Source organism: Anopheles coluzzii, chromosome 2 (genome assembly GCF_943734685.1).
Source record: "Anopheles coluzzii chromosome 2, AcolN3, whole genome shotgun sequence".
Taxonomy (NCBI): domain Eukaryota; kingdom Metazoa; phylum Arthropoda; class Insecta; order Diptera; family Culicidae; genus Anopheles; species Anopheles coluzzii.
In genome coordinates this window covers 89,256,112-89,269,261 of record NC_064670.1, presented here as the reverse complement: position 1 = coordinate 89,269,261, position 13,150 = coordinate 89,256,112, and the positions used below count along the sequence as shown (strand labels likewise).

The 13,150-nt window shown below is 46.3% G+C and overlaps 1 protein-coding gene across 3 annotated transcripts in view; it reads left to right on the top strand.

Annotated features, from left to right (window-relative positions):
- The window catches only part of LOC120948931 (uncharacterized), a 54,145-nt gene extending 41,274 nt beyond the window's left edge, over positions 1-12,871 (top strand). For all 3 annotated transcript variants that reach the window (XM_040365803.2, XM_040365805.2, XM_040365804.2), the window contains 5 exons: positions 6,212-6,264; positions 8,428-8,497; positions 8,578-9,075; positions 9,164-9,886; positions 9,975-12,871. In XM_040365803.2, coding sequence (XP_040221737.2) covers positions 6,212-6,264; positions 8,428-8,497; positions 8,578-9,075; positions 9,164-9,886; positions 9,975-10,061 — 1,431 coding nt within the window. In that variant the 3' untranslated portion in view covers positions 10,062-12,871. The remainder of the gene's footprint in view (positions 1-6,211; positions 6,265-8,427; positions 8,498-8,577; positions 9,076-9,163; positions 9,887-9,974) is intronic.
- The last annotated feature ends 279 nt before the right edge of the window (positions 12,872-13,150 follow it).

The following is a 13,150-nucleotide window of genomic DNA, read 5'->3' as shown; positions in this document are numbered from 1 at the left end:
TCGGGATTCATGAATCTTTGGAGATTCGTGGATCTTTCGACATTCATGAATCCTTGGAGAGTCGCTAAGAGATTCGAATCACTCATCACTAAAAATTCATATGAATGATTCTCTACGAAAGATTCATGAAACCCAACACTTAAAGGGACCGAATTGAATTATACAATGGTTTTGTTGCACCCATATGTGTAGCAAGCTAGAAAGTAACTGGTGTGTGTGTCTGTGTCTGTGCCATTTCCGTCGCTCTTAATAGTATGTAAATTTCAGTGTATAATTTAAAATGAGATCTTAATGATAAATGTATGTTTTCTACCCCGTTCTTGTCGTATCGATTTAAATTAACCACAACCTGATTTTACCTACGAGAACTGATACATTCAGCGTTTAAACCACACACACACGTGAACTCCAAATTCCCATGACACTGCCAACGTACGACGAACAACACATCATACCGGGTGCGGGGTTTGCAGCGCGAACGAAATGTTTAATCTTTGTTTATTCGCTGTGGAGCCCTTAGGTCATCCGGTCGGTCCGGACGCTTCGCATGATTGGGCCGACCCTTCACGAACCTTGCGTGGGGAACGGTATTTTATCACTACCAATGAAAGTGCCCACCCTGGCATGTTCTTTACCATTCAAACCATCAACTGGCCTGTTGTGGGGATCCAAAAACGTGGGTGTTATGTTTTTTCCCTTCTGCTTCAGCGATTGGTTTCTCGTTACCAACACAAATGAATTCATCGAACGAAATTAAAAAAAAAGAAGAAACTGTTGCTAAAGCCCCCTCTCAACCGTTTTGCAATCATTTCTGTAGCTGGGAAATATCTACGTGTAATAAAGCCCTCATGTTGGAGCGAACCCCTGCCGGTGTGAGCACTGGGTCGAACTGTTTGAAATGTTGGCATCACCATTGCAAAAAGAAGACACATACCCACACACACATAAACACAACCACAATATCGGCTGTTGCCATTGTAACCAACCACGTACGGAGGAGGCTCTCTTTGTGCTTCCGGTTTGTTTGCTGTTTGTTCGGTATTATCCACACATAACCCCTTATTTGTAGCGGGAGCGGACAACAACACCCCCTGGCTGGTGGAGCAGGAGTCCCAGGGGATCATTTTCAGTGGTTCATGCAGGGGATTTGGTTCTACCCTGCTACATACGGGTCCACAGGTTGGCCCAGCTAACTGCTGCAAGGTGGGCGAGATAGGATGAGACAAAACCCCGGCACCCGGCTTCATCCGGTCGAGGAGGGGTTTTACGGTGTGCGTATGAGAAGATAAAATCTTGCTTTATTACCCGAAATATGATCCGCATTTTATTACCACCGATATCCCAACCAGAACCAGTGGGGAAGAGAATCTCCTGCCAAGGCTTTGCGGGATTTTTTGGTGTGTGTGTGTGTCTGTTTTGGCTGCGTTCTTCCGGAAGTGGTAGCAAACAATGCGTTTGCTGCTTAAAATTCATTCACTAGGCAAAAAGGGGATGACCAGAATTGTGTGTGTGTATGTGTGTGTATGTGTGTGATGTGACAGCTGCACCCCCACAACCGTCAAATCGTCAGTAAATGTATGCCATTTTTTTCTGCCTGCATTACACTTCATATCGATATGCTTCTTCCCTTTCCCTAGAGGGACGCAAGCAAATCGGGAAGTTTAAGTCATCAAATTTTGCAAACTCTCACCCTACCGTTCTCGGGCCACGCCGGTCTGTTTACCGAGTAATTGATTTTGCATAAGTAACATTGAGTGGAAAACGATTTTTCATGCCCTTTGAAAATCGGCCCTCGAATACTCGGATAACGGTCTGACGGAAAACTGGGCAGAGTCAGTGCGAAAGTTAGTATCGATAGCGCTGCCAACACTCGGGACGAACGGAGAGCGCGCGTTACATTACGCTACCCCATGTCCTCATGGCGCCAATCGCTTCTGTGTGCAGGGCGCAGTCCACCCGGACGACCCAAACACAACAGCAGCAGTCCGTAGCAGTCCGCCCTCGTCCTTAGTGTCCTGGTGGGGCGTTGTTTGTAGGGCCCGTTTGAAAACCCGCACCAAAAAGCCCAAGGAAATCCCCGTTCAGCATGACTAAGACGACGACGACGACGTAAACGCTCGGTGGCAGGCAAGTGTAGTAGTACCGTGCGTCCTCTCGCTCCATGTCGGGTCCTCTCGCTAATGAAAACGAAATGAATGTGCTTTACTGGCGCCAAATGGAGCGAACACACCCACAGGGCGCTTTCCGTTCGAGTCATTTCACTTTCCCCGTACTTTGTGCGTCGTTAGTTTTCCCGTGGTGTGGGGGATTGTTTGGCGTTTCCCTTGAAGTCCTGGCGTTTGTTCGTTTGCAGGCGTTTTCGTTTGCAATGGGACAGTTACTTGCAGCGGAAGCCTACGCAGTCCCCGCAGTACGTTAGGCGGGCGATGGAGCAAAGGCGTTCAAGTGAATTGTTGATGTAAAAAGTGAATAGAGTTGCCGAAACAACTCTCCCCTTGTCCCGAGTTGACCTTCTCGCAACGTGCACTGGATGTGCGCAAAAGGGTGAGCGGTGGAAAGCGTGGGGCCATTTTCCACACCACCAACACAGCCTGTGTATGTACTGGAGCGTTGTCCTTGTGCCCCAGAGTAAAAAAAAGAAGAGAAATCAAGAACCTTCAGGACGAATGTCCCTTTTCGGTTCTAATGCTATACAATCTGGCCAATTACATCGCGTTCCGGAAATGGTACAAACCCACACACATACACAGAGAAGCAAAAAGTGCAATCGCTCGAGTGATGTGGGTTGGAAAACCCATTCGTCACGTGGCGCGCGTGGTCGAAAAGGCAAAAGGAAAAACGTGATGACCGCATCAATGCGAGTGGCAGCAAAAATGAATAATTGATGACGAGGAATTATTTTGGTTTTTTGACCAACTATTTCGACAGCCTGCCGAGCGCATGGACACACCGCTTTGCTATGAAGCATAGTTACAGTTGTGGCTATAGTAAGCTATCCGAATATTTGTATTTATCAAAATTTCGTCTTCGATCTGCTTAGAAAGAATCGTCAATCTGCCTCCGAAAATTTCGGAACCGATTCCGGAAGGTAGGTCCGCCCAGCATTATCTGGAGTCGTTCGAAGTTGTTTGGAGTCGTTTGGAGTCGTTTGGAGACGTTCGGAGTCGTCCAGAGTCGGCCGGAATCAACCGGAATCAAAGTCATTCGGAGTCAGACTCCGAACAACTCCGGACGACTCCGGACGACTTTGGACGACTCCGGAAGACTCGGGACGACTCGGGACGACTCCAGATGGCTCCAGATGACTCCGAACGACTCCGGACGACTCTGGACGACTCCGAACGACTCCGGATGACTCCGAATGACTCCGAACGACTCCGAACGACTCCGAAAGACTCCGGACGACTCCGCGCGAATTCGGACGTCTCCGGACGACTTCGGACGACTCCGACTTCTGGCGGAACTAGTGGGTCGGATTTTGCCCGAGTCGGAACGGAGTCGTGGGCGTGCTCCAAAGAATTACTAAATCACTGTTCCAAATCATAACTTCTCTGCTTCTTCTGATTAGAACCATCTTGTCAAGACGCTGTAAATGAAACGCTATAAAGTTTTGGTCATGGTAAATTTAATTAGTAGCCGTCTTATCTAATAATTTTATGAAAATCTTTTCGTAGAAGGTTGTATTATATTGCTACAATGATGTCTATGAGCTAAGATAAGATTATTACGCTGATAACTTGTTCGAATTATAAGTGCTACTGTTGACTGTTCTGTTACTCGGAAATCAATAAACGTAAATCTGTTACTTGGAATCAATAAACGCACAAATAGCAATTAAATGCGGCTTTGAAGTGTTTTTTTCACTTTTGTTTTGCAGAAAACATCATTAATGTTACATGTATAGATTTTAAAACATCAAGATCTCAATAATGCTTAAAAAAAAGACAAATCAATTTTAGTACCACTTTTCATTTTCTAATCTGGCTTTTCTGCTACTCTTATGACCATCACTGTCTCATCGGAACACAATAGCTGTTTTATTTTTTTTTTCGAAATGCAGCATTGAAAGGCGTTGTAATTGAATTGTGTACCATTTTTCTTATCCTCCTCCGCTTGTGTAGGCATATTTTATTGCACAACCAAGCTGGGAATATATATTTGACTGTTTCGAATGGGGCGCCTAATACTATGCGCCACTTAGTGGCTTTTCATTTGATTGGTTCTATTACTCATCGCCTCACCGGTATGGTACGGTGGAACGAACGTATTGGAAGTAGAAGAACCAAATACCTCCGTACTACAATCTTTGAGTAAAAAGAAAGAACACACACCAACACTAAAAAGAGAACCAAAAAGGCGGCCCATCATGCACTGATGAATGTCGGCCGGACGGGTAAAAATGCACAGAATTATGCTTCATTATGTTGCCGGGACACGCGTATGACATTCGTTCGAACATTCATGTTGTTGTTTTTTTTATGTGTTTACGCATTTATACTTCATAGGGCGCACACGCTTTGCTTTAATGACAGTGCTAATGGGACAGAAAGGCACGCCGTTTTGAAGTGGAATGATGGAACACGTGCGTAAAAATTTTCAACCGCCCAATAAAACCTTCCTTTTTTGTCCAATCTTTTCTCTCTCTCTCTCTTTCTCTCTCTCTTTCTCTCTCTGTCATACGATGAGGACCTAAGCTAAGCTATACCCAAGTTAGGTCGATTTTTCTATCGTCAGCATGAGTGTAAACGTTGTGGCAGCAGCTAGTGAGAATGCTCGAGAAACGGGCTAGTCATTCATGGTAAGGTTGTTGATACATCTTCAGCACAGAAACATAAAATCACAGCCAATACAGCATTCCCAACTGTCCCGATCGGTAGTGGTTTTTATATTTAGGGTTGAACAGCTACTGCAAAAGGGTACAAAACCTTCGGGTTTTTTTCTTCCTCTTCTGTTGCTAATCAATCAGAGATTCTCTCTTAATGATTGGACGTTTCCGTTGAATGGTGTTTACTGTGTGTGTGTGTGGGTGTGCAAATAATTGGCGAAAGGTTTCCGATGCGGATGTTGGTCTTTTTTCACCCTCCCTTTCTTCGCTTAATCGGAAGGTCGCATCAGAAGCAGAAGAAGCGCTCGTAAATCTGTTCGACTTCAGCGTAAAACTGAGCACAAAGTAAAGCACATCCAGGAAATATATAGAACATAAAAGCGAAAGGAACAGCTTGAAAGGATCCTTTTTTTCATGGACACATCTCCCCACGATACATCGTGTAAATAGGGAATACGGTTTGGAATTTTACTCAGCCCAGTTGTGCAGCGGACAGAACAATTTCAGGGCTTTTACGTTTTCCCACCGTAAAGGGGCATTTGCCTCGGTTCTAATTTAACGGATAATTCAACGAATGGGTCGCCCGTGAGTTCTCACTATCACTATCACTGCACAGGACGTCAACGTTGTCACAACGAATGCTCCAACAAAAACGAAGGGGAGAAACAGGCTCCATTCTAACTTGTGGAGCGGTGGCACATGACGATGACGGCAATGATGATGATGATGCTGATGATGCTGATGGAGGCGACGATGAGGAGGGTGTTTGGCAGTGTGTCGGCCTGCGCAAAGATGACTTCCGAATGGCTCTTGTGTCTTTGTGATGAAGTTTTCCTTCCTGGAGTGAATTTAAATTCTTCCCCCAATCTCTCCCCAAACCCGCTCCCCGCTACTTCCGTTCGCTGCGGGACGCGGTTTACGTTGGGTAGTTGCTGTTTTCTGCTGGTGTGTGTGTGCGGATGTGGTGTTGAGGACTAGGGGTAGGATTACGATTGAATTTCCCTTCATGTCACCAAGGGCTACGATGTGATGCGATGCTGCTGCCTAACTGACGCCGGTTGTTTTTATTCCATTTTGAAGCTTGCGCGGCCGATACCGTGTGGCACTTTGTTTGGGTTTTAATTGAATGCGAAAGTTTTCTCCCCTCATCCAAGCCCATGACCCCCCTTCCCGTAGGTGGACGGCTCATTCCATTTCCGACGTTTGAAAATGAGCTGGACCGTTTTGAGCTCGGCAAAGTGAAATGAAAGCATGGGAAGCGAATTCAACGTCCACTCAAAATAGGCTCTCAGTAGAAGTGTAGTTGTGTAGTTGGATTTATTTACTTTCATTATATTTCACGATAACTTGCTAATAATGTACCCTTTTTTGTGTTCTCTTTTGCAGAGCCAATGCAACTCGCCAACATTGGAAAAGGAGATAAAGGAGCATTTAGAAATGTAAGTACCATGCATCTCCCTCGTATCACTTTACACAATTAAGTATGTATTAACGTTTGGTGAAACGAAATACCTTTTATATTTGAATACGCTAATTTTTTGGTAAACTGTTGAATAATCAATTCATGCGTGAGTGAATCAAAATTGAAAAAATAAATAGAAACAATTCCAGTAGCACCGCTCCGAGGCGTATCTTCCGGTGGCAAACGGTCTGGCCGCAAGCAGCGCGTACCCTTTATAAATAAGCGCAGCCAGCGCACCCCTTTTGTAGTTATTAAAATAAAAAACAATATATGTGTATTTACTAACAAAACCTGCGCTGCATAAATACGGGACAGATGCAGGAGTGTGCCGACACTGGGGGGCAGTATTACGCGTGTTTCACCCGGGTTTTACTCACCCCTCCCCGCCCCCCCCAGCCGAGCGGACAGCAACAAGCCGAAAAAACGTGCAAATATTTACTTTTCCCTTTTTTCTTTGTTCTTGCGTTGCGTTGCGATAATAAGTTGTCTAAATATGAAAATCCCAGCTGCGTAGCTGTCGAAGGTGAGCTGCGGGGGAAAAAGGAAAAGAAGCAGTGGCTGTGTGGGTTTGCCACAAGAAAAGCGACACCCCTCCCCCCCCCCACCGCACCCACAAGACAAACGCGCACACAAAACGATAGCGAAAGCGTTGCTGCTTGTTTTGCTCTGTGTGTGTCTGGGTGTATTTCCTTGATCCAACGGCGAAGCAGCGCGGCTTTATTTTGTCAACCGATTCACACACCGAAGCATCAGACACCGACAGGTACCCGAAGGGGCGTTCGAGATGGCCCCCGAGGAAATGAATGAATTTTCCTTGTTTGGAAAAGCTGGTTTTCGTCGTCAAAAGTCAACGACGGAAAGGGAAACCTCTACCTGTCGCCTAGGGAAGCTTCGTTGGAAATGGGAAGATGTTGGGGGTCGAGTTTCTGGGGGGTTGTGGGTTTTCCCGTTTAACCTAGGATTTTAATAGAGGGATTTGAACGCCAATAGGGGGGGGACGGCGAGGATGCTGCAAGAAGCAGTGTGGGGATCGTGAAGCGAGCGGAGTGGAGGTGGTTTGAGATTTATGTTCTCACAGTGAAGGAAAGGAAAATTTCCGTCTTTTTGGGGAAACTTTTTACCAGGGAAGACGCATTTCCTGAAGACCCATTTATGATGGTTTGGGCCGTAGTGTAACGATTAGAAAAAGGATTCTAGGTAGACATGATGATGGAGGGGACGGGACGGGAAATGCCTACCATCATCGTCATCACCATAGCGGCATCGTGCAGCCTTCGCCGTCGTACGCGGTACAACCCTTTTTGCGCTTCTGCTCTTTGTTTGCCGACCGAACGACGGGCACGGGCACGGTCTTGCGCTTCCGGTTTCCGCCTGGCAGAGTGGCAGTGTGCAGTAGCAATCTTTTCGACAAATATATGCCAATCTCGCTTCTCGAGCAGAACCACCTGAGCCGAGAACCGATCAAGATGCACGCACGCACCGTTGCCAGTTGAAGGTTGCTACGGCAGAGATTTCATTCTGTGGATGTCTACCCACGTCCCGGTCGTTCCTTAAATTCGATGCCTCACACCCACGTGTCTATAATCCAGTTTTTGGTGAAGGAGCATGAATTTTTTATCGATTTAAAAGTTCCCCCGTTCGTTGCCTCTGGCGCACTGTTGGCCGGAAACTTTCCCTGCCCGTGGAAGGAATTAGTTGAATCCGTGTTTGTTTTTACATCCCCGGAGGAAATTAGGGTTTGTTTAAATGTTACATTTTAGCCGAACAGATACTCTTAATTCCTCATCAAGCAGAGGGTTAGGGGCGAGCTGCTTCCTCCCTGCTATCGCGTGGATAGGCAGTATAAGCATCGCTCCATAAACGCACGCTCTCCGCTCGGAAGTTTAAATTCGTTCGTTGGTGGTGTTTGCGGCGGTGTAGTTCGGGTATCCACAGTAACCGACCCTTTTTAAGGATTTACCGTAGTACGCGCTAATCCCGAACCGCCCAAACTCTTAACGGCTCGGGTTGATAGGTTGGAGAAGGAGGGTTTTCTTACCCTGCGATATGATCCAAGAGCATACACTCACACACACACACCCTAAGAAGTTATATTGATGTTGTTAAACTAATGCTTCCGTTGCCCATTTTCGATTTCCAGTATGAGCAAAGCAATGAGGACAAAGGATCGAAAATCGATGCAAGTGTGCCGGGAGCACAAAACACTGCAGGTACGTAAGTGACGGTGCAGCGAGAGTGGCGGTACTAGACAGGAAGTAATAAATCGGTTCACTCTTGCATCGATCCGCAGGTACGCTTTCAGAAGCAGGAAAACAGCCTGATGGCGCTGCAGAACGAGAACAAATCGCTACACCAAAGAGTACGGCAGTACGAAACATGCCTGGACGACATCATGCGCAAGGTGGTGGATGCGCTGGTGGCCGAGGACAGCCTGCGGGACGAGGTGGCAATACTGAAGGGCCGGGTGCGGGATCTGGAGGCACAAAATGCGGCCCTCGTCACCACGCACGCCAGCCCGGCCAAGAGTCGCGACGAGGGCTACTGCACGATGAGCTCGGGCCAGCCCCAGCCGCCGGCGGAGGGCCACCTGGAGGAGCTGCCGGAGGAGCCGGAACAGTGGCTAATGTCGGCGGAACCGTGCACCGCGGACATGGAGGACTGGAGCATGTCGCAGGAGGAGCTGGTGACAGCGCTGGACGAGGAAAACCACGAGTGGATCTGGAACTCCAACTTTCTGACGTCGGCAGAAACACAGACTGAAGAAATAACTGCCCTGCTGCACGACCAGGTACGCGAACGGCGGTTGTTACGGACGGTAACCCGTTACGTTCTCCTCCAACAATAGCCATCACTCATTCCCGTTTCTATACTTGCAGATTGTATACTCGGAAGATGAGGAGGTAACGTGTACGAACTTCACGCGTGACTTTTACCGACTAGTCAGCTTCACGTCCGGCAGTACGCGCAGCTTGCATTCACCGATGGCCGCTGGCGGCACGGTCGGCGAGAGCGGAGATCTGAGCGGGAGCGAGCTGAAGGAAGCAGGCAGCAAGAGCGGCAGCAACACCGCAACGCGCGGGGCTCGCCGAACAGCCAAAGGAGGGGCGCCGTGCGACAGCAGCGACGAGGATGATGCCAACGGCAGCCGATCCCAAAGTCCAACGCCGAGCGAAGGTGGCCGGGCGCAGGTACTCAGCTGCTCGTCCAGCGAATCGAGCGATGCACTAACGGAGAAGCTGCAGCTGCCCGCATCGGCGTCCTCCATGTCGTGCAGTGCAAGCACCACCATCGACGAGGAGGAGGAAGTAGTGTTGCGGAGCAAACCGGCGCCGAAGAAGGGTGCCCAATCGTTGCCTGAATCGCCGAATCGCCGCTACATGGGCAAGCAGCAGGCCGATGCTGTAGCAATCAACCCGCCGCTCTCGCTCAACACGGCCGACCTGCTGCAGGATGTACTGATCACGTGCCACAATCAGCTAAACGGAAAGGCGGCCACGAAACAGGACAGCACGGCAGCTGCTCGGTCCCAATCGCCCGCATCGGCTACGTGGCGAAGAAGCACTGGATGGAGGCGGGTTCAGCGTGGCAACGGTGTCCACGTAAGTAGCGCCCGGAACTTACACACCGGATGAGTTGTGTTTGCGCATTGCGCTGAATGTTTGCCATCCTGTTTTTTGTCTTTTGCAGGAAACGCACATCCCCGTCCCGATCGGAGCGAAGGATCGGTTAAAATCGCCTCCGCCGGTTCCGATCCGCCGAACGTTCGCCAGCTAGCCGAATGTTCATCGCAGCCATTAACAACGGTGTTTCGCTCATTTACCTAGCAGCGGGTGTAGGAACAGCTGGGGTCTAACCGTACAACTGGTGCTCACAAGTCCCAAACATGCCCAAGACTTATAAATAATGTCGAATTAATCAGGTTATGAAAAGCAAGCGTTTTACAACACAGCGTTGTGCACACTAATATACACCATGGTAGTAGTACTGGTTGGGTTTCGTTTTCGCCAGACATTGCAAGCAATAGTGTTACGTCTCGAAACTATGTGGAGTTAGACAGGACATTAAGCAAGCACACATCCTCACAAATACTTACTAAAAATTATACAGTTATACACGAAAACCATGTAACACCTTTATAGTTAGAGTGAAGGCAGAAGCAAACACTAACAGGGCATACTAACCGCTTAACGTAGCAGTCGCGTTAAGGGCTACGTTAAATGATCCCTCACAAACAAAAAACGTCGTTGAAGCAAGTAGAAGAAAGCAGAGGAACGAAAAAAAAGAACTCTAGATTGTAAGATAACAACATTTGTGATAATACGTTTAAAAACATACAACAACTCAAAACAAAGAGAAGATGCAAATGTGGCGCGCAACCTTCGCGATGCAAGCGCTGCGCCAAAATCGTACTGATAAATGACGGCAAAGACACACTCACTGATACGCCTCATACATAAACTGCCACCAGACAAGGTCGTCTAAACCTCATCCACACAGAAGCCGGCGTGTGCAGTGAACTATATTCTCTATATTGATAATAGGTGGAGCAGGGTAGCGCTTGGGTGGGTTTGAAACTGTTGGACAATAAAAATTTTTGCAGCATTTCTCTCGCGGCATGAGGGTTTGGCGTGAGGATGGCGACACACTCAGTAAATACTATCCCCCAGCGGAACCGAAATCAACTAAAAAGAGGTTGTGAGCGAATGGAAGGAATGCCACAAAAGAGTACGGAATCTATACATTTTTACTTTGTTGTTCGAATGCGTGCGGATGATCAGAACTCAGAACTATTTCTTATAAGCGATAATCGTAGTCCATCGATCGGTGATTGGTATACTACATGTTGCAAAAGCGATGCAGAAGAATGCAATCCTTCGGTCTGGAGAGGATAATAATAGCAAAGAGCACGCTAAACGAATGCTAGCTACCCTTTTTTGTAGGCATTACTGGTCTGAGTTGAATTGGTAATATTTTACAGATAACTAAAAGGCAACGTTTGCGACTTCAACAGTTCTTTCACAATGATTTACACAACTTATTACCGCTTTCTAAATTAAATATCTTATTCGATGAGCTTATTTAATAGATGGCTAAAAAGATGCTTTACCCGCTACTTGCTTTGATGAGCATATCAGTTCATGTTGTTGAATATTTTTAATGCTGATCAATGTGATCGACTAAACGATGCGTTTCCTTTGCTCACGCATGTTGCTTACTGTTGTTTTGTTTTCTTCTTTTTTTGCAGAATGATAAGAATTTAAACGTACATCTTTTTTTGCAAATCACAACCCTCACTAATACTCCTGTTTTGGAGTTGCTGAAAAACATTATCGATTGTTGTTGAAAGACAACAGGATTGCTTCGTATAGTGTTACTTGTGAGTGTTTTACGTGAACCGTATGTAATATCAGCCAACTTCGCATGTCTGTAGCATTTCTACCGTCTTCTCGCTTCATATCTTACCGTTGTCTATACATAATAGTTGCGATGAGTTTTATTGCACGAATTTGCTTAGCCGCAAAACAGCGTAGGAAAACAGTAATAGAAGGTGAGTGCAGGGAACGGATTGCCACACGAAACGCAACGGGATGGAAAGTAGGATGAACACAGATGAAAACAACACGAAAGGTACAAAATGGAATGAGCTCTGGTATGTGTGTTGGGTGTTGCAATTACTATAGACAACAACGTAACTAGCAGATATGATAGAGAGGTATTGGGTCCGTTACGGAAGAGTGTAGCCATGTTAAAGCAGATTAGAAATCAACCAAAATCAAACAATTCTCTTTACCATTTACTCTACAAACTGCATTTCTGTTAACAGAGCGTATCGTCCTTACACTTGTTCTCAGTAGTCACTATCTAATTCGTATTCACTCCGTACTGTGGTCCCTGCCTGTGGGTCTAAATATTTTACTGTGTTACCTAGGGCATAACCAATAACATTGCATGTGTCGTTGTGTAGAAGAGTGTCGTTCAGAATAAAAACAAGTTTGGTACGTGGACATCCTAGATAGAGTGACGGGGGGGTAGATTACACGTAAGGTACTCGCGATGATTCGCTAGGCGGACCCAGCATTATACACACACACACAGCTAGTAGCATTACTGTTTGTTTTGTGACCGTGGTAAAGTGTTCGAAATATCATCAATCACTCATGCACACATCATAACGGAGGTGGAGAGTAGCGTTATTTTCTTCTTCTTGTCAGCGGGTTGTACATGTACTATAATTTCTCCTTGTATACATACTAAACGTTGAAAACCGTACTGAGACGACGCAATGCATTATACACTATTTACTTTTGTAATAGGTTCATATATATATACACATATAAGTATCTGCTAGAGGGACTTTTACTATTTATATCGAACTTCATAATACACCGCACTACGAGTAGGGTGTGGAATATAACATGTCCGGGTACGTTGGTAGAACGTGCAGACATTTGTAGAACGTGAGCGTGTCTGCCACAGATACACTGTGGACACATAGAATGGCCTTCGCCGACCGAAGACAGAGTAGAGTTTGTGAAAACGATTCAAAATAGTAATATTAAAACTTTTTCAAACTAATCAATCAATCTGTGTGGTGTATTTGTTTCTAATTATTCTACGCTTCGTTTGTGATGACAATTTTTATACGTTTCGATCGATGTATTTCTTGACATGTTTAAGTTTTTTTGTTATTCACTGGTGTATGCATATCAGTAATGTGTTGTAAAAAAATTAAAAATTCTGTACTTTTTCGTTTCTGTAAATAACTGCTTCTAATTTGATGCGATTGACTCGTTGAAAAATGAGTTTGACACTCCTGTCTTGCAAAGGGCGGGAATAATTGTATGCAACTTGTAGCATACCCA